Raw genomic sequence first — 24,709 nt, 5'->3', positions numbered from 1 at the left:
TCTCTAAAAAGGGCCATCACAGAAGTTGGGAAGGAAAACATAGGTACAAAGAAGGTAGCTGCGAGGAAACCATGGGTTACAGAAGATATACTTCAGTTGATTGATGAAAGGAGGAAGTACAAACATGTTCCGGGAAAATCAGGAATACAGAAATACAAGTCGCTGAGGAATGAAATAAATAGGAAGTGCAGGAAAGCTAAGACGAAATGGCTGCAGGAAAAATGTGAAGACATCGAAAAAGATATGATTGTCGGAAGGATAGACTCAGCATACAGGAAACTCAAAACAACCTTTGGTGACATTAAAAGCAACGGTGGTAACATTAAGAGTGCAACGGGAATTTCACTGTTAAATGCAGATGAGAGAGCAGATAGGTGGAAAGAATACATTGAAAGCCTCTATGAGGGTGAAGATTTGGCTGATGTGATAGAAGAAGAAACAGGAGTCGATTTAGAAGAGATAGGGGATCCAGTATTAGAATCGGAATTTAAAAGAGCTTTGGAGGACTTACGGTCGCTGCAGTCTGGAACCGCAAGACCGCTACAGTCGCAGGTTCGAATCCTGCCTCGGGCATGGATGTTTGTGATGTCCTTAGGTTAGTTAGGTTTAACTAGTTCTAAGTTCTAGGGGACTAATGACCTCAGCAGTTGAGTCCCATAGTGCTCAGAGCCATTTGAACCATTTTTGAACTTACGGTCAAATAAGGCAGAAGGGATAGATAACATTCCATCAGAATTTCTAAAATCATTGGGGGAAGTGGCAACAAAACGACTATTCACATTGGTGTGTAGAATATATGAGTCTGGCGATATACCATCTGACTTTCGGAAAAGCATCATCCACACAATTCCGAAGACGGCAAGAGCTGACAAGTGCGAGAATTATCGCACAATCAGCTTAACAGCTCATGCATCGAAGCTGCTTACAAAAATAATATACAGAAGAATGGAAAAGAAAATTGAGAATGTGCTAGGTGACGATTAGTTTGGCTTTAGGAAAAGTAAAGGGACGAGAGAGGCAATTCTGACGTTACGGCTAATAATGGAAGCAAGGCTAAAGAAAAATCAAGACACTTTCATAGGATTTGTCGACCTGGAAAAAGCGTCTACAATATAAAATGGTGCAGGCTGTTCGAGATTCTGAAAAAAGTAGGGGTAAGCTATAGGGAGAGACGGGTCTTATACAATATGTACAACAACCAAGAGGGAATAATGAGAGTGGGCGATCAAGAACGAAGTGCTCGTATTAAGAAGGGTGTAAGACAAGGCTGTAGCCTTTCGCCCCTACTCTTCAATCTGTACATCGAGGAAGCAATGATGGAAATAAAAGAAAGGTTCAGGAGTGGAATTAATATACAAGGTGAAAGGATATCAATGATACGATTCGCTGACGACATTGCTATCCTGAGTGAAAGTGAAGAAGAATTAAATGATCTGCTGAACGGAATGAATAGCCTAATGAGTACACAGTATGGTTTGAGAGTAAATCGGAGAAAGACGAAGGTAATGAGAAGTAGTAGAAATGAAAACAGCGAGAAACTTAACATCAGGATTGATGGTCACGAAGTCAATGAAGTTAAGGAATTCTGCTACCTAGGCAGTAAAATAACCAATGACGGACGGAGGAAGGAGGACATCAAAAGCAGACTCGCTATGGCAAAAAAGGCATTTCTGGCCAAGAGAAGTCTACTAACATCAAGTACCGGCCTTAATTTGAGGAAGAAATTTCTGAGGATGTACGTCTGGAGTACAGCATTATATGGTAGTGAAACATGGACTGTGGGAAAACCGGAACAGAAGAGAATCGAAGCATTTGAGATGTGGTGCTGTAGACAAATGTTGAAAATTAGGTGGACTGATAAGGTAAGGAATGAGGAAGTTCTACGCAGAATCGGAGAGGAAAGGAATATGTGGAAAACACTGATAAGGAGAAGGGAAAGGATGATAGGACATCTGCTAAGACATGAGGGAATGACTTCCATGGTACTAGCGGGAGCTGTAGAGGGCAAAAACTGTAGAGGAAGACACAGATTGGAATACGTCAAGCAAATAATTGAGGACGTAGGTTGCAAGTGCTACTCTGAGATGAAGAGGTTAGCACAGGAAAGGAATTCGTGGCGGGCCGCAACAAACAAGTCAGTAGACTGATGACCAAAAAAAAAGGTATTTGTGAATTCTGGTTGATTTTATAATAACAATTGTGGTGTTGCCAAAAAGTCTACCTTACACCCACGATTATCCCAAATCACAAACCGGGACAGGAATGCTACACTAATTAATTAAATTCCGAGTGTCCTAATTTATTTTGAGAAAGTGGTTGAACTTGAATTTGATGTTGTGGTGTCATCTGCAAAGCCAATTATACTTATGTGTAGGTCAAAAGACTGGTTATGAAAGCACATTTGTTATTTAAAGAGTTATAGTTTGTTGTGCTTTACTTAATTAATAATTAATGATAAGAATACTTACCATTTCTCATACGCACTGCTATAGTTTTGTTAATGAGCATGGTTCTTCGAAACATGAAAGTTCAAGGGTCCTCATGCACTAGGCTAGTTAGTTAATGAAGCAATGCAAAGGCTCCTTCAGAGCCAGTGTAGTTACCTTTGCATTCTGTTTAGTTGCGTCACACCAAGTTTAAGGAAGAACTGTTTACAGTGTTAAGTGCAGATTGGTTAATGTACTGTCATAGAGACCCTGTACTAAGCATTGAAGTTATAGATCATGAGCATTAGCAGACCCACTGACTTAAATTCAGAATGATTTCAAGCTTTTCCCTGTTCAGTATTGCTACTAGTTTCATGTTTGTCGGTAATTGGTTTTATAAAGGTACGTGTTGTTGAGAGGCATATCTCTGTGGCCATTTGTTTGTAACTAGCACATTTATCTGTAAGGTTAGGTTACTGTGTAGTAGTAGGAACAGCTGTAAGGAAAGAGTTTAGTATGTGTGTCAAGGAAGGTTAGATTAGCCTTAGCACTGCCTTCTGCTTTACCATTTTGCTTGACACAAGGATGCCTAATTAGGCTGGCGACTGGTTTCAATATGTAATGTTACATCCGTGCTGGGAGAACGTCTTATGTCACCCGCCCAATTACACACGATCTCTCTAGATGCTAGCGTGCTGAGGAGTTTAGTGCTCCATATTAGTTGTGTAGTAGATACGAGCCTGATAGTTTGAGACTGTTGTGGTGATATAACAGACGATTAAGAAGAAGAAAAATAAACATTTGCGTTATGTATGATGGAGCTCCAGATGGAATGAGTGTGAAACATTTTAAGTAAATCACTTGTGCTATCAACTCTGTAGAATTGTTGTAGTGTCTGGACTACATACCAAGAAGGTGATCAGAAGAGAGAACTGATCATAGAACATAAAGACAAATGCATAGCAGCAGTGTTTGATATGTGAAATTATACACCATGCTGCACTAACTCCATGAACAGAACTCTTCCACAAAAACACAATGTTTATCAAGCAAATGTATACACATGAATTGCAGTACCTCACAAACCCCTGTTATTAATTTAGAATCACTGCAGTTATGAAACTGAAGGCTCGATTTATGTCCAAGATGTGGCAAAGAAATAGTACTTGGCATACATCTATGTTCATCTATAGGAGTGTGCTGGAATGGCTTTCCCATCGATGGTCATGATTCATCACGCATGCATTGGGAGTCCTCTGCTGAATGAGGTATGGAAAGGTTTGCTGTTAATGATTTCAGGCAGATGGCGTTCTAAGTCACGCACAGAACACTCGACTGTATACGAGTCAACGCAAGTTGTATCACACAACTGATGCAACCCGAGAGAACAACGGAAAAACTGGTTAAATGTGTGATACATTACCTGCAGCAAGATCACTATCCCTCTAGAATACATCTCCAATCTACCGTTAAATCATACCTCATTACAAATCCTCTCAACCAATCACTACATCTACTTTCTATCATCCTTTAATGCAGATCCATGTCAATTCAGAGGCAGAGGGTTCTCTCTTCCAGGAAAGCATCAAAGACAGCAGGCAACTTGCATGTATCCCAATTACCTCAACAGACATACAGCAGAATTTTGTTAAAAACCATGTAGTTACTGTCACGTAAGGTATTTCTTAGTGGACATCCAATGGTTGCGATTGGTACTGAGTACAGAAACTGTACATTGTAAACAGTGTTTGTTAGGGTTTAAAACATCTAAAGAGTTTTGCACTGATGAATAATTGGATGGTTTCCCAGGGCGATTCTGGATGGGGTGCAGATGAATGGCAGAGTAGCTGGTGAGCGGAATGAATTGACATTTCCGGCTTAAGGTGGGCCCTTCACTGAGTCTCTGAACCAGTTAGGTGGGGAATGAGAATGCAGTTGACTCATCCATGTCACCCTCTGGTCGGGTGGACAATGAGCTACTACTCAGTATGTATTGGGCAGCCTTCGTGTTAGCATGTGTTGTGAGTATTCTCAAATTTTTATGTGAAATTTTGAGAAGATTCCATATAGTGAGTGTTAGTGCTGGACTGATTGATAACATCCAAATTCCAACCACACCACTCATCCTGGCTGGCCTCCACAACTGACGGTCCTCTCTGGTGGGCCAAGCTCAGCTGTAGACTGAACACAATCACTGAGACACGTGTCCAGAGTGATAACTGCCGGTGTGTTACATCTGACCTGGGGCACTCCATGTGGACCTCCGGACATGACTGCACAGTATGTGCGAGAGTTCCAGCAATCTCTGTGTCGTAGCGGCCCCTTATCAGTTAGAGGGCCCGCACAATAGACAAGCAAGATGGGCTGCCGACCTCTCTTCAAGAGCTCAGATCGAAACAACGCTAGTGGATGTAAACAATAACAAGTTTTCCGAATAAACACGGAACTACTTCGCGAAAAGACATGTGATAGTGTTCCACCAATTGGAACTCATGTGACTACATGTAGCACTCCACTGAATCGGCGTTATAAGCACGCCAGGAGGAATCAGACCGGCAGTGTGTACATAGCACTAGGAGAGCTCTGGCCAATACTTGTGCTGGCTGCAGCATAGTAGGCACTCGCCAAAGCATTCTGTAGTACGTTGTATCTTTGTAATTGGTACAGTAGATTTTGGTCGTTAGTCTCCTTCATTGCCTTGTTCTTTTATCTGGTTTCGCCGCCACAAGAATTGTGGGGTTTCTTTGTTGTTCTAGCGTTTAAAAATTAATGCATGCCAAGAAGGCATTTTTGTTTTAATTATAATGAAGTGTGCTCAAACTTGATTGTTAGTTCTTTCCTGCCAACTGCAGGACATTACATTGTGTCCTATACCCACAACAACTACTACTGCAGATTGGATCATGGTGTAAGTTTGTTGTGTTTAGTGATTGTCAGTACATCACTGTGGACTCTGCCTTGCGGTGGTATTTGTTGTCGTCTATATTCTATTACACAATAGGTCCTTCCGCCTCCTTCTGAATGTAGCAGGAGTTCTCTGGTCTTTTAAAAACCGAATCGCACCGTCAAATTCCGGACTGATAAATTTATTGTTTCCGATGGCTGTATTGCGAACAAACATCTGTCCGGCCCCTCTTGCAAACTTTTTAAGGACGTGGCGCAACTGAGCTGAAACTTTAATTTCGCAGATACTTCCTATTTAATTAACTTCCTACCTAACTACTTAACTGTGTCTGTAACCACCAATTTGAGGAGGGGGAAAATCCTGAAGGGGGAAGAGTAGGGTTTGGAAACTGACAGTTGCATGATTGAATCTCTGAATTTCCCATTCTAGTATACACCAATATGATGCAAGGAAAAACTGTCCCATGCTGAGGGTACCTATTTAAGTAATTAGTGAAGCAATCTAATAGAATGAGAGAATGTTTCCAAGACATCCACAGCTTGTGATTTATCAGGTATCCAATACTATGTTCAGGACAACAGAGAGATTATTTTGGCACATGACAGATGCTTTCTCGGCAGGAAGCAGCCCATTGAGAGAGAGAGGGGGGGGAGGGAGGGAGGGGTAGAGGTAGAGAACATGTGCATCGACAGGAATTTCTCAGGTATCAGTATCAAAGAGTTCTGTCACCGAATGCTTTGTCCAACAGGAAGTAACCAGAGGGGCGATATGTGATGGGAGGAAGGGCTTGCATGGAGGGATGAGGGGTGGGGAGGTTCCTTCTCGCATCGTCCTCTGCTGGTGGTATTACGAACTAGCTCACTTGCTATCTGCACTGCAGGGCGAGCACATACAGCAGCTTCTTCCACCGACCTGGTATGCAAGATGTGTGTTTTGAAGCAGATTGTACAGGTGCTGCAGCCAGAATCAGCCGCTTGAGGTGGCCAAGGATGCCGCCTTGTCCAAAGGGGGTCGCGGATGTGGGTATGACCTAGATGCTGGACGCCCCTCCAACCCCCCCTCCCCCCCCCCCCCCAAAAAGAAAGAGCACAGTATTCTGAGACATTAGGATGTGCCGGTTTGGACAAGTTGGTCGTAATTCTCGCAAGCAGTGACAAGCGAAAGGAAGTAGCGACTTGGCATGTGCTGACAGGGCGAGACGGCTAGCGATACGGCGGCTGACACTGGTTGCTGGGCACCCAGCCGTTGCGGTGTGGACTCTTGGATACTGGGCACGGCGCAGCGCAGCAAAGCGGCCATCACATACGCACGTGAAGATACAATGTCCATACCGGCGTGTCTGTCCTGCGGTTGGTGCGAAGACGTGATTACAAATTTTTCGTCAGTATAATTATGTATGATGATTTATGTTGACGTCAGTTTTGTTACAGCGTTCCTTGCGCAATCGCAAAAAAGCGATATATTTGGTTACTTTTTCGATGTACACTACTGGCCATTAAAATTGCTACACCAAAAGGACTGACATGTGGTTACATTTTCACGCAATTTGGGTGCATAGACCCTGAGAAATCAGTACCCAGAACAACCACCTCTGGCCGCAATAACGGCCTTGATACGCCTGGGTATTGAGTCAGAGCTTCTATGGCGTGTACAGTACAGTTGCCCATGCAACTTCAACACGATACCACAGTTCATCAAGAGTAGTGACTGGAGTATTGTGACAAGCCAGTTGCTCGGCCACCACTGACCAGACGTTTTCAATTGATGAGAGATCTGGAGAATGTGCTAGTCAGGGCAGCAGTCGAACATTTTCTGTATCCAGAAAGGCCCGTACAGGGCCTGCAACATGCGGTCGTGCATTATCCTGCTGAAATGCAGGGTTTCGAAGGCATCGAATGAAGGGTAGAGCCACGGGTCGTAACACATCTGAAATGTAACGTCCACTGTTCAAAGTACCGCCAATGTGAACAAGAAGTGACCGAGACATGTAACCAATGGCACCCCATACCACCACGCCAGGTGATAAGCCAGTATGGCGATGACGAATACATGCTTCCAATGTGCGTTCACCGATATGTCGCCAGACACGGATGCGACCATCAAGCTGCTGTAAAGAGAACCTGGATTCATCCGAAAAAATGACGTTTTGCCATTCGTGCAACCAGGTTCGTCGTTGAGTACACCATCGCAGGCGCTCCTGTCTGTGATGCAGCGTCAAGGGTAACCGCAGCCGTGGTCTCCGAGTTCATTGTCCATGCTGCTGCAGATGTCGTCGAACTATTCGTGCAGATGGTTGTTGTCTTGCAAACGTCCCCATCTGTTGACTCAGGGATCGAGACGTGGCTGCATTATCCGTTACAGCTATGCGGATAGATGTCTGTCATCTCGACTGCTAGTGACACGAGGCTGTTGGGATCCAGCACGGCGTTCCGCATTACTTTCCTGAACCCACCGATTGCATATTCTGCTAAGAGTCATTGGATCTTGACCAACGCGAGCAACAATGTCGCGATACGATTAACCGCAATCGCGATAGGCTACAATCCGACCTATATCAAAGTCGGAAACGTGATGGTACGCATTTCTCCTCCTTACACGAGGCATCACAACAACGTTTCAACATGCAACGCCGGTCAACTGCTGTTTGCGTATGAGAAATCGGTTGGAAACCTTCTGTGAATGCTATGAAAAGCTAATCATTTGCATATCACAGCATCTTCTACCTATTGGTTAAATTTCGCGTCCGTAGCACGTCATCTTCGTGGTGTAGCAGTTTTAAAGGCCAGTAGTGTATTTTACCGGACCTGCACCTTCCGAAACAGTAGAGAATGATCAGCTGTTCCCACCAAATAAAAGAGAGATCCAACAGTCGAACTGAATTTTATAGATAAACGTGCCGTTAATTGACATTTATTTGAATTTCCTTTCGTTAAAAAATAAATGTTTTTTTGCGGTCAAGACTATGCGTGTTCATTTTTAAATTACTTTTTACCAGATCACATTTCCCCATGAGAAATGCTCTCAAAAATTATTAATCGATTCTCATGATAGCACCGCCAATTAGTAAGTTCAGTTCAATATGTTTATCCTGATTGTAACATTAATGCTGTTCAAATTCTCATTTAGCACATTATCCATTATACACTCATACTCATAAATTAAGGATAATGCTGATACAAGGTGAAACAATGCTCTGGTGGGCGGTTTGCGGGTTTAAATCACCTCGGGGTATGACCATGCTGTACATCTGACAAGCGGTCGTCACACGGTGGCGCTGGCAGCAGTCCACACATGCAGGAGTGTGTTGGTGCACGTCAGAGGACGGTGCAGCGAGTAAGTGTGTAGACTTTCCAGACGTGCTAATGGTGACTGTGTGTTGAAAATGGCTCAAAGAACACATATTGATGACGTTATGAGTAGTAGAATACTAGGGCGACTGGAGGCTGGTCAAACACAACATGTCGTAGCACGGGCCCTCCGTGTGCCATAAACAGTGATCTCACGATTATGGCAACGATTCCAGCAGACAGGAAACGTGTCCAGGAGCTACAGAACGGGACGTCCACAGTGTACAACACCACAAGAAGACCGATATCTCACCATCAGTGCCCGCAGACGGTCACGGAGAACCGCTGGTAGCCTTGCTCGGGACCTTACCGCAGCCACTGGAACAGTTGTCTCCAGACACACAGTCTACAGACGACTGAACAGACATGGTTTATTCGCCCGGAGACCTGCAAGGTGCATTCCACTGACCCCTGGTCACAGGAGAGCCTGTAAAAGTTGGTGTCAAGAAGACAGTACATGGTCATTAGAACAGTGGTCCCAGGTTATGTTCACGGACGAGTCCAGGTGTAGTATGAACAATGATTCTCGCCCGGTTTTCATCTGGCGTGAACCAGGAACCATATACCAACCCCTTAATGTACTTGAAAGGGACCTGTATGGAGGTCGTGGTTTGATGGTGTTTGGTGGCATTATGATTGGTGCCCATACACCCCTGTACGTCTTTGACACAGAAACTGTAATAGGTCAGGTGTATCGAGACGTCATTTTGCACCAATATGTCCGCCTTTTCAGGGGTGCAGTGGGTCCCACCTTCCTCCTGATAGATGATCACCCACGACTCCACCGAACTGCCATCTTGGAGGAGTACCTTGAAACAGAAGATATCAGGCGAATGGCGTGGGCTGCCTGTTCTCCAGACCTAAACCCCTTTGAGCACGTCTGGGATGCTCTCGGTCGACGTATCGCTGCACGTCTTCAAACCCCTACGACTCTTCAGGAGCTCCGATAGACACTGGAGCAAGAAGGGGAGGCTATACCCCAGAAGCATCTCGACCATCTGATCCAGAGTATGCCAACCCCTTGTGCGGCCTATGTACATGTACATGGTGATCACATCCCATATTGATGTCTGGGTACATGAGCAGGTAACAGTGACGTTTTCTAGCACATGTGTTTCGGCACGATTTTCTCAACTTATCACCAATACCGTGGACTTACAGATCTGTGTCGTCTGTGTTCCCTATGCACCTATGCTATCAGCGCCAGTTTTGTGTAGTGGCACGTTGTGTGGACCACATTCTGCAATTATCCTTAATTTATGAGCATGAGTGTAGTTACCATCTTACAACAGAAGTTTTGTTATAAGGCCATTGACGTTATTTATATGTTACAACAGTATTGCTCTTCTTTGCATAGGGCATCTACACATTTGATATTCAGTTGTTCTGGTTTTAAGCTAAGTTTAATTCATTTTCAGGTGACTAACCTGTATGTGTTTTTACATCAACGTAAGTCAATTTTATCACTTTGCAGTGGTTCCTGCTGCAATGATACACACATAAAAAGTGGTCACGCAAATTCCAGTTTTCACACCTGCGAAGGATATTGCGGAACGACGTCTACCATTAGACCTTGTCAGCCGTAAACGGCAATAGCTACATGTAATAGCAATGTCAATAGGTCCGCAACACATATATATTCACAATCAATATGATAAACTTGCTTCTGACAGAGGCTCATAATGCACGTTGGTTAATGTATGTCCAATTTCATACGTTTTTGAAATTAGTCAATCGACATATAATCTATTGCGACTATGTAATTACTTTTTCGATGTTATAAAAGTACTTGTAATTTTTATACAGAGATGCACCAGAAGACGCGATTAAAAACTGTGTGAAACTGCTAGTGTGATTCTACAGGGACTACAATAAATACAGCTATAGTGGATCAACGAGCTTTTATTCAGTTATATGTTTATCAGCATTTCAACATCTGAATTGTGCTGCTTGAATGTTCTGTAAATAATGTATAAATGCTACTAGTTTCAGAGGATTAATACTGAATATTCGAGCTTTTTATGGAGAAAAATTACAAAAATGTGACAAAGGATAAACTCCCTCCCACAAAATTTACTTTTTTATTTACTTTTCGCTTTTAACACGACTTTAGGAGCGGGCCCATTCAGCCATCTCAAGTAAGGGATGGACGATAGAATGGCGTACTAGAGACGATTTTCTTGTCGGTTATGATGAAACAAACGTAAGTGCAACACAACACTTTTTTGTGGCAGTTTACTGTTACACAGCTTCACCACTTCAGATTCGGGCCACTGTCTCGATGGACAAGTGAGAGGAGACTCAACGCAACGGCTGGATAACAGCTGAGCATAGCACTTTGAAAGAATGGCGGTGGAACTTTAAGTTCCGTGCAACCCTCCGACGGCAGAAGTACAGAGGAGGGTTGCAGTAATGCTTCAACTCCACGGCGAAGGAAAAAGGTGGCTGGACGAGAACAAGCCATTGCTAGTGATTGTACGAAACGGAAATAAAAACGTGGTCGTATTGACAATACTTTTTTTCCTTTCTTTATTGTATTTCAGTTCCCTATCATGGAGGGCTGGCAGTAGCATATGCTCTGCTCTTCAGCCAAAAGACATAAAACATACAATATAAGACATTTAAAAATAACATAAAGGAGAAAACATGGTGTACAGAGATATAAAAGAAGGGAACATATTGGAAGACAATAGACAAAAAGGGGTGACTGTAAAACGGAGATAAATACCGTAAAAAAGTAGCACACAAAAAAAAATCACACACTGGGACAATTAAAAGAACGACGCGAAGTATGACCGGAGCACAAAAGAATCGACAGATGACGTAGCACATAACAATCACTGACAGTAACACTAGGTACAAGTCCAGCACACAAGTAAAATCACAACTCTCGACTCACAGCAGAACAGCACCAAACACAGCACTGATGTAGCACACTGATGACGATGAGCAAATCACAGGATCTGCCTCGGGCATGGAGATAAGGGAGAATGGAGGGAGGGGGGAGAAAGGGGAGACGGGCAGGGATGCGTCAGAGGACTGGGGGGGGAGGGAAGGAAGTGGGAGGAACACAGTTGAGGAGGGGATGCAGGGACTCAAGGGGGAAAGGAGGAAAATCCGCTCTGGGAGAAGGAGAGGAGACGAAAAGTGGGGCCCTGTGGAGGGGAGGGAGCAAGGCCAGGTTACAGTTGGAAGGAAGGGTATATGTCATAGTGTTCAACATCTGGGCGGGGGAGTGCTGGAAATTGCCCTGATGAAGGAGACGGAGGGTGTGGAGGTGGATAGGCAGAGGGATAGTGATAGAGGCGTGGCAACAGGTGGGGGGTGGAAAGGAAGGAGGAAACCAATGGGTGATCAAGCCTGTGGAGAGTGTAAAGGGTGCAGAGATGTCGGAGGAAAAGGAGTAGGTGGGGAAAGGGGATGAGTCATACAGGAGTCGTGTGGGGGAAGGAAGGTGGATACAGAAGACAAGGCAGAGCGTGTGGCGTTCTAGGATTTGGAGGGACTTATAAAAGAGGGTGGGGGAGGTGGGGGGGGGGGGGCAGATCCAGGCACAACACTGGTATAGCATAGGATGGATGAAGGATTTGTAGGTGTGGAGGAAGGTGGAAAGATGCAATCCCCATGTCCAGCCATGGTCAGGAGGTGAGGGGTCCAGGTGAGGTAACGGTCGAGGGTGAGGCCAAGGTATCTCAGGGTGGGGATGAGCTGGATGGGACGACCATACAGGGTGAGGTAGAAATCATGGGGACAAAGGAGCGGGTGGTGTGGTCTATGACGGTTGCCCGGGTTTTGGGGTGGTTGAGACAAAGGAACCACTGGTTACAGATGAGGGAGAATGGAGGGAGGGGGGAGAAAGGGGAGATGGGCAGGGACGCATCAGAGGACTGGGGGGGAAAGGAAGGGGGACTTAGGGTGGGGGAAGGTGGGGGGGCGAGATCCTGGCACAACACTGGCATAGCATAGTATAGGATGGACTGGTCAAGGTGGGTTTGGAGGGTGTGTTGGGACCATTGAAGGGTAGGATAGAGAACCAGGAAGGCAGTCTCATCAGCATTTTGGAGAAGGTGGACTGTTGGGGGTGGCTAGGGCATATCAGCTGTGTACAAGAGATAAATGAGGGGGAGAGGACAGAGCCCTGGGGGACGCCAGCTATGGAATAAAAGGTATGGGACTTGGTGTTGTAGAGGGTGACTTCGGAAGGATGGTGTGAGAGGAAGGAAGCGACCAGACAGACAAAGGTGATAGGCAGGGCTTAGATTTGGAGTTTAAAGAGGAGACTGGGATGCCACACACGGTCATAGGCATTTTGGAGATCGAGAGAAGCAAAAATGGCGGAGCGACCTGAGTTAAGCTGGAGGGAGAGAAGGTAAACGAGGTTAAGGAGTTGGTCTTTGGAAGAGAAGGAGGGTCGGAAGCCACACTGGGTAAGAGGGAGACAACACTCTTTCTTTTTTTCTTTATTGTATTTCAATTCCCCATTAGGGCAGGCTGGCAGCAGCATATGCGCTGCTCTTCAGCCAAAAGACATAGAACAAACAATAGAAGACATTTAAAAATAACAAAGGAGAGAATATGGTGAACATAGATATAAAAAAGGGGGAACATCATAGAAGGCAATAGACAAAAAAAACGGGGTGACCGTAAAATGGAGATAAAAAACTGTTAAAACTGTTTAAAAGTAGCACACACAAAAAGCCACACACTGCGACAATTAAAAGAACACAAGGCACAGTATGACTGGAGCATAAAAGGTATCGACGGATGGCGTAGCACATAACAAACACTGACGGCGAACCTCAAGGCAGTACACAATTAAAATCACACCTCTTGACGCACAGGAGAAACAGCACTAAGCACAACACTGACATGGCACACTGACGATGATCAAAACAGAGGATCTGCCAGGCGCAAGGAGATGAGAGAGACTGGAAGAAGGGAGGGAGGGGAAGAGATGGGGGAGATGAGTGGGGGTTGCGCTGAAGAGGGCCAGGTAGGGAGGGATGTGGGAAAGAAAGAGGCAAGTATGGGGTGCAGGGTCTCAGGGGATGGGGAGGGGAAGGAGGAAAATCTGCTCTGGGAGAAGGAGGGAAGTGGAAAAAAGGGGGCCCTGGGGAGGGGGGGGACAAGGCCAGGTTATAGTTGGAAGGGAGAGTAGATGTCACAGAGAAGTTCGTCATCTGGGAGGGGGAGGCGTTGGAAATTGCACTGATGGAGGAGATGGAGGGTGTGGAGGTGGAGAGAGGGAGGGATACAACGATAGAGGCGTGGCAATGGGTGGGGGGTGGAGAGAAAGGAGGAAACCAGAGGGTGGGGGGCATCAAGCCAGCAGACAATGTAAAGGATGCGGAGATGTTGGAGGAACAGGAGGAGGTGGGGGAAGGGGATTAGTTCATACAGGAGCCGTGTGGGGGAAAGAAGGCGGATACAGAAGGCAAGGTGCAGCGCATGGCGTTCAAGGGTTTGGAGGGCCATGTAAAAGCGGGTGGGGGCGGAGATCCAGGCAATGCTGGCATAACAGAGGATAAGACAGATGAGGGATTTGTAGGTGTGGAGGATTGTAGAAGGTTGCAATCCCCATGTCCGGCCAGACAGGAGTTTCAGAAGGTGGACGTGGGAATGGGCTTTCTGCTGCACGGTCTGGAGATGAGGGTCCAGGTGAGGTGTTGGTTGAGGGTGAGGCCAAGGTATTTCAGGGTGGGGGTGAGCTGGATGGTATGACCATAAAGGGTGAGGTAGAAATCATGGAGGCGAAAGGAGCGAGTGGTGCGGCCTATGATGATTGCCTGGGTTTTGGAGGGGTTGAGATGGAGGAACCACTGGTTACACCAAGTGGTGAACTAGTTAAGGTGGGTTTGGAGGGTACGTTGAGACCGTTGAAGGGTAGGATAGAGAGCCAGGAAGGCGGAGTCATCAGCATACTGGAGAAGGTGGACTGATGGGGATGGTTTGGGCATATCAGCTGTATACAAGAGATAAAGGAGAGGGGAGAGGACAGAGCCCTGGGGGACGCCAGCCGTGGGATAAAAGATACGGGTGTTGTGGAGGGTGACATAGGAAGGACGGTGCGAGAGGAAGGAAGCGACCAGACAGACGAAATTGATAGGCAGGGTGTAGGTTTGGAGTTTAAAGAGGAGACCGGGATGCCATACACGGTCATAGGCATTTTGGAGGTCAAGGGAAACAAAAATGGTGGAGTGATGGGAGTTGAGCTGGAGGGACAGAAGGTGAACAAGGTTGAGGAGTTGGTCTTCAGCAGAGAAGGACGGTCGGAAGCCACACTGGGTAAGGGGGAGGAGGTGGTGTTGAGCAAGGTGCTGATGGATACGGTGGGAGAGGATGGATTCAAGGACCTTACTGAAGACAGAGGTGAGGCAGATGGGACGATAGGAATAGGTGGCAGAAGGGGGTTTGTTGGGTTTGAGGAATAAGAGGATGCGGGAGGTTTTCCATAGGTCAGGGTAGAAGCCAGTAGAGAGGATGACATTATAGAGATTGGCGAGGACAGTCAGGAAGGAATAGGGGCTTTCTCGAAGGTGACTGGTAGGTGACACAGTCGTGACCAGGGGCCGTGTTGCGTTTGGATTGGAGGATAAGTTTAATGTTGTGTGCTGTGACGGGAGTGTTTATGTCAGAGGGGGGAAACTGCCCCAAGTACTGGAGACTAGGAGCAAGTGGAGCGACCAAGGTATCGGCACGTTCCATGACGGTGGGGAAAAGAGAATAATTAAAGTGGGGACTCATTTTTTTTTCTTTATTGTGATTTCATTCCCCTGCCCCATATGGGCAGAGGAGGGCTGTCAGTGGCACAATCCGCCGCTCTTCAGCCGAGAGACACGACAACTAAAACAAGAATAAAATGATAGATACATAAGGAGATAAAAAAAGGGAACATGAAACAGAGTAAGGGGAGAAAATGGAGGTAAAAAGACATAGACATGTAAACGTTCATGGGGAACAGTTAAAAAAGTCACCAGAAAGTTAAAAAACACAGTTGGCGCTTCTTGAAACACAGAAGACACTGAATGCGCATGCACAGGTTAAAAGTTGGCCACAGTATTAAAAACACTCCGAAACAACACACTTAAAACCCACTTGGAGCACAGACGACGAAGAGTAAAACTACCAGGTGGGACCTGCCGAGGAAAAGGAGGGGAGAGCATGAGGCAGCTGAGGAAGCGGCGGGATGAAGAGAGGAGGGGCAACCATGGGTTCACGAAGAGGCAGGAGACACGAAGAGGCAGGAGACACATGGGGCGGGAGAGGAAAAGGGAAGACAGGGCAGGAGGGAGCGCAGAGACACTGAAAGGAGGCACAAGAGATGGAGGGGGAGTAGGAGGGGAAAGCTGCTCAGAAGGAGGGAGGGGGAGGAGAGGGAGCCCTGAGGAGGAGGCAGGAAGAGGGGGTTAGAGGTGGTAGGAAGGGTAGATGTCAGGGTGAAGCTCATCATCCGGGAGGGGTAGATGGTGGAAGTTGTGTTGGGAAAGGAGATGGAGGGTGTGGAGATGGAGAGACACAACGGTAAAGTCGCAGCAACTGCTTTCAGTGGAGAGAAAGGGAGACACCAGGGAGTGAAGGGGATCTAGGCGGCGGACAATATATAGAGTGCGGATGTGTTCAAGGAAAAGGAGAAGGTGGAGGACAACACACACTTTTTTTTTCCTTTATTGTAATTTTAATCACCTATACAGGCAGGCTGTCAGCAGCATATTACGCTGCTCTTCAGCCTTAAGTGGAACAATAACATGACATAGAGGTGATACAGATAATACAAAAAAACGGCGGGCAAAAAATGGAGATACAAAAAAAACAATAAACATGAAGCCGTTCACGCTGGACGATAAAAACACTAACACTTGTTGACACGGTGCACAAAACACGGAGGACGGCGACGGCACATGTGAACAGTGGAGTTGGAACTGCGCAAGAACGAGAAACACAAAACGAAGCACACACACGAGACACTGATGGCGATGATCTCCAGCGCGCGAATGTTCACTATGCGGGTGCGAGTCCGGGGACCTGCCAAGAGAGGAAGAGGAGGAAGGGGAGTGGGAGACCGAGAGGGGAGAGCAGAGATGCCACGGACAGGGGAGATAGGGGGGAGGGAGGAAGGGGGAGGGGAAGCCCAGTGGAAGAGGGGAGGAGGGAGGGGACGGGGGAAAAGGAAAGAGAAGGGAAGGGAAGAGAAGCGAGGGAGGGTGCCTAAAGGAAAGGACACCGGAAGTGGGGGGTGGCGCAGGGTCAAAGTTGATAGGAGGGGTAGACGGAGGGGAGGAGGACATCATCAGGCAGGGGGAGCTGGCGGAAGCCACCTTGGGAGAGGGTAAGGAGGGTGGAGAGATGGAGACTGGGTGGGACATGGGAATACAGGCGCGGCAGCGGGCGGGAGTGAGAGAGGATCGGGGAGATGAGCGGGTGAGGAGGATCGAGTTTACAGGAGGTGTACAGGATCCGTATCCTTTCAAGGAAAAGGAGGAGGTGGGGGAAGGGGATGAGATCGTACAGGATCCGCGTAGGGGAGGGGAGACGGATGCGATAGGCGAGGCGGAGAGCATGGCGTTCAAGGATTTGGAGGGATTTATAAAAGGTAGGGGGGGCGGAGATCCAAGCCGGATGGGCATAACAAAGGATAGGGCGGATGAGGGATTTATAGGTGTGGAGGATGGTGGAGGGGTCCAGACCCCACGTACGGCCGGAGAGGAGCTTGAGGAGACTGTCGGGAGCGTGCCTTGGCTTGGATTGTCCGGAGGTGGGGAGTCCAGGAGAGGCGACGGTCGAGGGTGACGCCAAGGTACTTAAGGGTGGGAATGAGGGCGATAGGACGGCCATAGATGGTGATGTAGAAATCAAGGAAGCGGAAGGAAGGGGTGGTTTTGCCTACAATGATCACCTGGGTTTTGGAGGGATTGACCTTGAGCAACCACTGGTTGCACCAAGCGGTGGTGAACCGGTCAAGATGGGATTGGAGAAGGTGTTGGGAACGCTGCAGGGTGGGGGCAAGGGCAAGGAAGGCGGTGTCATCGGCAAACTGGAGAAGGTGGACGGGGGAGGGGGGGGGATGACGGCGGCGGCATGTCAGCCGTGTACAAAAGGTAAAAGGTACAGAAAGGGGGGGGGGGGGAGAGGACGGAGCCTTGGGGCACACAGGCGGAGGGGAAAACGGTGTAAGAATCTGTGTTATGTATGGTGACATAGGACGGCGGGAGAGAAAGGAGCCGATCAGGCGGACGTAGTGAATGGGAAGGGCGAAGGTTTGGAGCTTGAAGAGGAGACCGTAATGCCATACGCGGTCATAGGCACGTTGACAACACTCGCCCTTCGAGCAAAATTTATTTGCGACGCGGCAGTAAGCTAAACTGGATACAGGTGGCTTATCCTTTGCCAAATGGCGGTAGTTTTCCACTACAAAATCTCTGAACATGAAGCATTAACCTTCTGAAAATAGTAACATTTAATAAAGATCATTGTCTTAGGAGAGGTATCTTACTGACGGTATATGAAAAGTATTCTATATTTGCAATACTCGTTCTATTGTTCTGAGATACCTGTGCCTGACGCGGCCGAAAGTGCTGCTTGGACGGAGGCGACGGCGTCGGCCACCTGCTGGTCTGAGGTGACATCTAGCGGCAGCATGCGCAACCTGGAGGAGCAGCCTGCGGCGAGTCTGCGCGCACCGGGACCCTCAGGGAACAGACAGCCCGCGAACACTGGCACACCCAGCGCGTCCAGGCGGCGCGCCAGTTCGTGCCCGAGGCCCGAGTCGCAGCCTGCGCAGCATCTCAGAACTAGAAAATATGCCGCTGCTCACAAGGGAAACTCCTCATCACACCTCCCTCAGATTTAGTGGTAAGACGGCCCAGAGGATAGCCCGTCAAAAAACCTAACACAGATCATGCATGAAAACAGGAAGAGGGAATACTGAACTATGAGAAAAGAAGCAAAATAGAAACAGTCAGTGGTCTAAGTTCAAGATTATTTCCATCGAGCGTAGCTCGTGTGGTTACGGCGTTGGTCTGTGTTCAGAACCCCCTCGTGCCCCTTAATTTTCTTTTTCTTTCACCATATTATGAACTGTCTGTCCGGTCATCGACGCCTCTGTTCGCCGTATTCAAATCTGTGTCTGTGTCGTGGCGTAACATCCGTTTGCAACAGGAATGTGTAAGGAAAGGATCTGCAGACGTACCTACCTCCTATTTGTACTACACAGCTACCACATGTTATGAGTCTTCGTTTCGTTTTGGAAGTTTTGACTCTTGAATTTCCCTGTTGTAACATAGTTTACAACCGTTTATTTGTTGTTTTAATTTCTGCGAGAAGTCTAGGACATCTAGCCTGGTCTCCCTATTCATCACATTTACTTGCCACGGTAAAATATTCTACCACGTGACTCATATTCTGTAACTAGTGTACAATAAGACAATTTTCAAGACTAAAGAAGGAGAACAGACACGTCAATAACCGTACGGACAGTTCACAATTTTGTAATTTAAAAAAAAAAAAAAAGCACAAAGAAGATTTGAACGTGGTTCTCCCGCATTGCAGCCGAACACCGTGACCACCGAACCACGACAGGGCGGCTGTTGCACTTTATTCGATGATACATGTGCTGAACTTGGAGGGTAAACTTTTCTTTTTCACTGTTCAGTATACTTTCTTCCTGTTTTCATGGTTGATCTATGCTCTGTTTTTGACGGACTATACATTGGGTAATTTCACCACTAAATCTGAGGGGAGTGCGATGGGGAGTTTCCCTTGTCAGAGCCAACATTTATAGTAAGAGATATGTCACAACTACCTTGTCGTCGCGTTACTTATAATAAACTTTCTAGTCTCGTTAAAAATATGTTCCTTCCTCAACTGAGAGACCGAAGTACTTATAAGCCTCCATTCTACAGCTCTCTTCCTTAACATAGTTCAGAGGTTTTCGTGAACTCCAGTGTCTCTACCACACGACTTGAATTAATGCACACGGATGACAAAAGTCACGGGATACCTCTTAATATCCTTTTGCCTGGAGTAGTGCAGCAACTCGATGTGGCATACCCTCACCAAGTCATTGGAAGTCCCATGCAGAAATATTGAACCATTTTGCCTATAGCCGTCTGTAATTACTAACGCGAATTCTTTACAGACGAATGGAAAAACTGGTAGAAGCCGAACTCGGAGAAGATCAGTTTGGATTCCGTAGAAATGTTGGAACACGTGAGGCAAAACTGACCCTACGACTTACGTTAGATAATAGTTGAAGGAAAGGCAAACCTACGTTTCTAGCATTTGTAGACTTATAGAAAGCTTTTGACAACGTTGACTGGAATGTTCTCTTTGAAATTCTGAAGGTGGCAGGGGTAAAATACAGGGAGCGAAAGGCTATTCACAATTTGTACAGAAACCAGATGGCAGTTATACGAGTCGAGGGACATGAAAGGGAAGCGGTGGTTGGGAAGGGTGTGAGACAGGGTTGCAGCCTATCCCTGATGTTATTCAATCTGTTATATTGAGCAAGCAGTGAAGGAAACAAAAGAAAAATTCGGTGTAGGTATTAAAATCGATGGAGAAGAAATAAGAACCTTGAGGTTCGCCGAAGACATTGTAATTCTGCCAGACAGCAAAGGACTTGGAAGAGCAGTTGAACGGAATGGACAGTGTCTTGAAAGCAGGATATAAGATGAACATCAACAAAACCAAAACGATGATAATGGAATGTAGTCGAATTAAGTGGTGTGGTGCTGAGAGAATTAGATTAGGAAATGAGACACTTAAAGTAGTAAAGGAGTTTTGCTATTTCGGGGGCAAAATAACTGATGATGGTGGAAGTAGAGAGGATATAAAATGTAGACTGGCAAGGCAAGGAAATCGTTTCTGAAGAAGAGAAATTTGTTAACATCGAGTATAGATTTAAGTGTCAGGAAGTCGTTTGTGAACGTATTTGTATGGAGTGTAGCCATGTATGGAAGTGAAACATGGACGATAAATAGTTTGGACAAGAAGAGAATAGAAGCTTTCGAAATGTGGTGCTACAGAAGAATGCTGAAGATTAGATGGCTAGATCACATAACTAATGAGGATGTACTGAATAGAATTGGGGAGAAGAGGAGTTTGTGGCACAACGTGACTAGAAGAAGGGACCGGTTGGCAGGACATGTTCTGAGACATCAAGGGATGACGAATGTAGTATTGGAGGGCAGCGTGGAGGGTAAAAATCGTAGAGGGAGACCAAGAGATGAATACTCTAAGCAGATTCAGAAGGATGTAGGTTGCAGTAGGTACTGGGAGATGAAGAAGGTGGCACAGCATAGAGTAGCATGGAGAGCTGCATCAAACCAGTCTCAGGACTGAAGACCACAACAACAAAAACAATTACGAAAGTGTTCCTGGTGCAGGATTTTGGCACGAACTTACCTCCGTCCCACAGATGTTCGATGTGATTCATGTCAAACGATCTGGGTGGCCAAATCATTCACTCGATTTGTCCGGAATGTTGTTTAAACCAGGCGCGAACAATTGTGGCTCGGTGACATGGCGCATTTTCATCTATAAAAATTCAATCATTGTTTAGTCACTTGATGACAACGAATGGCTGTAAATGTCTCCAAATAGCCGAACATAGCCATTTACTGTCATTAATCGATTCATTTGGGCCAGAGGACCCAATCCATTCCACGTAAAGACAGCCCAGACCATTATGGAGCCACCACAAGCTTACACAATGCGTTGTTGACAACTTGGCTCCATGTCTTCGTGGAGTCTGCGCCACACTCTAGCCCTACCATCAGTTCTTACTAACTGAAATCGGGACTCATCTGACCAGGCTAAGGTTTTCCAGTCGCCTAGGGTCCAATTGATATGGTCAAAAGCCCAGGGAAGGCACTGCAGACGATGTTGTGCTGTTAGCAAAGGGACTAGCGTGCATCGTTTGCCGCCATAGGCCATTAACGCCGACTTTCGGCGGATACGTTTGTCGTAAACCTCATGTTGATTTCTACGGTTGTTTCACGCATTGTTGCTTGTCTGTTAGCACTGACAACTCTACGCAAACGGCTCTGCTCGTAAAGCAAAGGCCATCGGCCACTGCATTGAGACTGCATTGAGACGTAATGCCTGAAATTAGTATTCTAGGCGCACGCTTGCCACTGTGGATCTCGGAGTATTGAATTCCCTATCGATAACAACCATTCCTCGTTCGAAGTCTGTTAATTCCCGTCGTGCGGCGGTAATCACGTCGGAAAGTTTTTCACATCAACTGGGGCAAAAACGTAATAGTGCGTTATCTAATACTGAGGAAGCTGTTAATACGAATAGTAACCAAGACTGGTGTGATTTTTCGGTCTGATTACGTCTGTTTTGTCACTGTCTGCCAGATAAACGAAACAGACCCTTCAAATATTGCGACAGTTGTAGCACACGCCAATAAGGGAGACAGTTTTGGCACAAATGGTCATTTTCATCTTCCTCATTGACATAAACAACACGACAAAATATAAATCTAGAAGTACCAATATCAAATGCCTATTAGTCCGACTGCAAGCAACACGTTTTATGTTAAGAAACAGTTTTACATTTCATTGATATGCTCCAGTTTCTCAAGATCGAAAAGTAGTAGTAACAGGAAATTTTCATATATAAATTTGGAATCGTAATATTCTTCTTTATAATTTGTGTAATGTCCCCGTTTCTTCTCCTTTCTCGTTCTAACAAACAATCTTGTCATCACTAATTCTGTAATGATTCCTGTCGTAGTCAAAACTTATTCTCCAGTTAACATCACTAACCCTGCCAGAATCAGCAGTTTAGTTAACCAGCGTTTATTCTCCGGTTAGGCGTTATTACGTGTTCCTACAACGCAGTTCCACGGTACTCCGAGAATAGAACTTAACAGGCTGCTAACTGGGAACTGTGTAACTGGCTCTGGCTCTGAGCACTATGGGACTTAACATCTATGGTCATCAGTCCCCTAGAACTTAGAACTACTTAAACGTAACTAACCTAAGGACAGCACACAACACCCAGTCATCACGAGGCAGAGAAAATCCCTTACCCGGACGGGAATCGAACCCGGGAACCCGGGCGTGGGAAGCGAGAACGCTACCGCACGACCACGAGCTGCGAACCGATGTGTAACTGGCCCTTAGTAGTGTAGCGTTCTGGCAAAATTTTTCTCTAAGAATTTCATTTTCTTCGATACACCGAGTCAGTTCTGTTTTACTCGATGGCATGCCGTCTATTACTATGAACTGTGACCTTTGTGACAGGAAATCACAAATCCAGCCGCAGAATTGAGGCGATATTCCATATGCACACAGTTTGGTTAGAACACGATTGGGAGGAACATAAGAACTATATGGTGAGCTCCACCTTAATCTCGGAAGCAAGACTGGCAGTTCAAATGGCTTCAAATGGCTCTGAGTACTATGGGACTTAACTTCTGACGTCATCAGTCCCCTAGAACTTAGAACTACTTAAACCTAACTAACCTAATGACATCACACACATCCATGCCCGAGGCAGGATTCGAACTTGCGACCGTAGCGGTCGCGCGGTTCGAGACTGTAGTGCCTAGAACAGCTCGGCCACTAAGGCCGACGACTGGCAGTCTTTACCATTTCCTCTAGCCGTCCGAAACCAGAGAGAATATCCTCTGATCCATAGCGACACACGTCATTGGTACCAAATGAGTCACCATCTGCAGCTGGCTGCACCCTGTACTCTTCATGGCATCCGCAAGCACCCTTTTCACATCCGAATGACTCCCTCCGGTATGTACACAGAGTGCACACTGGCTTCCGCTCTTTGGCAGCCACGTTCCTAAGGGGCCCCATTACACACCTAACATTGGAGTTCCCAACTACCAGCAAACCCATCCTCTGTGAATGCCCAAATCTTGCGGCCGAGAAGCTTCTTCTGGTACAGTGTGGACGACTGCATCTGGCTTAGAGGCATCGTCGGCCACACACGTCCCTCGCATCCCTGCGTCTGACCTGCCACAGTGACGCCCCTTGGCAGCAGCCTCAAGCTGTGTGGCGGAAGCCAACGTAGCCCGGAGCTGTGAGCGAAGGGTCGCCAACTCACCTTGCATCTGTACACAGCAATTACAGTTCCTGCCCATTACTGCATTCGCTCCTGTTCGAAGCTTGTAAAAGTATGTAACAAACGAACAGTGTATTCGACTTATTAGAAGCAGGAGTTCGAAGTGCTCTCTCTTTGACCGTGTAACCGACACTGAGCTACACAAACCAAAACAAACAAAAGTCTACACAACACGAGGGTCGATAACAACGGCGATAGTGTATGCTACGCTATTATTAAACTAAAAATAAAAAGGTTGTTTCACCAACTGCGACATGGTCGCATATACAAACAGTCCAATACTGTCAAATGTTTTTTATTCCAGTCTTTGATCACAATTTGAATTCTTTAGACGATGACCGGTTTCAGTCCGTAATGACCATCCTCAGATCTTTTTTACACCATGGCCTTATCATTATAGGACATGGTGTAAAAAAGATCTGGGGATGGTCATTACGGAATGAAACCGGTCATCGTCTAAAGAATTCATATTGTGATCAAAGACTGGAATAAAAAACATTTGATAAAAGGTTGTGCCTAGTAAGCACTAGAAGAATCAAGAAATTACAAAAATAGTGTAGTAACTACTCAGGCATCTCTAAATAAGTCGCTACTGTTGGAAGCTCATAAAAATGTACAACAAACGAACGGTGTACTCGCCATATTAGTTTCAGGAGCATCAGGTGCTCTGTCTCTGACGGTCTATCCGACACAGTTTTAAGGAAGAAGGTGTTTTATGACAATAGATCAGTAACGTTGGAGAATGGCTGCTTTGTTTACACACATGCAATATGACCAAGGATGGAAACACAGATGTAAAACCTCCAGAGGCAATGACAGAGTCAGTATCTCGAAAATAACTTCGTGAGAAAATTATTTCTCATTTAGCAAGTACAACTAAAACACACAAACACACACACACACACACACACACACACACACACACACACACATACACACGCACG

General features: G+C 46.2%; 1 protein-coding gene across 1 annotated transcript in view; it reads right to left on the bottom strand.

Annotated features, from left to right (window-relative positions):
- Positions 1–24,709, bottom strand: part of LOC126463899 (estradiol 17-beta-dehydrogenase 2-like) — a 208,124-nt gene that overhangs the window by 126,727 nt on the left and 56,688 nt on the right. Inside the window, exon 3 of the mRNA XM_050096194.1 lies at positions 18,227–18,448. Coding sequence (XP_049952151.1) covers positions 18,227–18,448 — 222 coding nt within the window. The remainder of the gene's footprint in view (positions 1–18,226; positions 18,449–24,709) is intronic.

This window comes from Schistocerca serialis, chromosome 1 (genome assembly GCF_023864345.2).
Source record: "Schistocerca serialis cubense isolate TAMUIC-IGC-003099 chromosome 1, iqSchSeri2.2, whole genome shotgun sequence".
Lineage (NCBI taxonomy): Eukaryota > Metazoa > Arthropoda > Insecta > Orthoptera > Acrididae > Schistocerca > Schistocerca serialis.
Note: the sequence above shows the minus strand (reverse complement) of the source record. Positions and strands in the feature narration are given on the sequence as shown.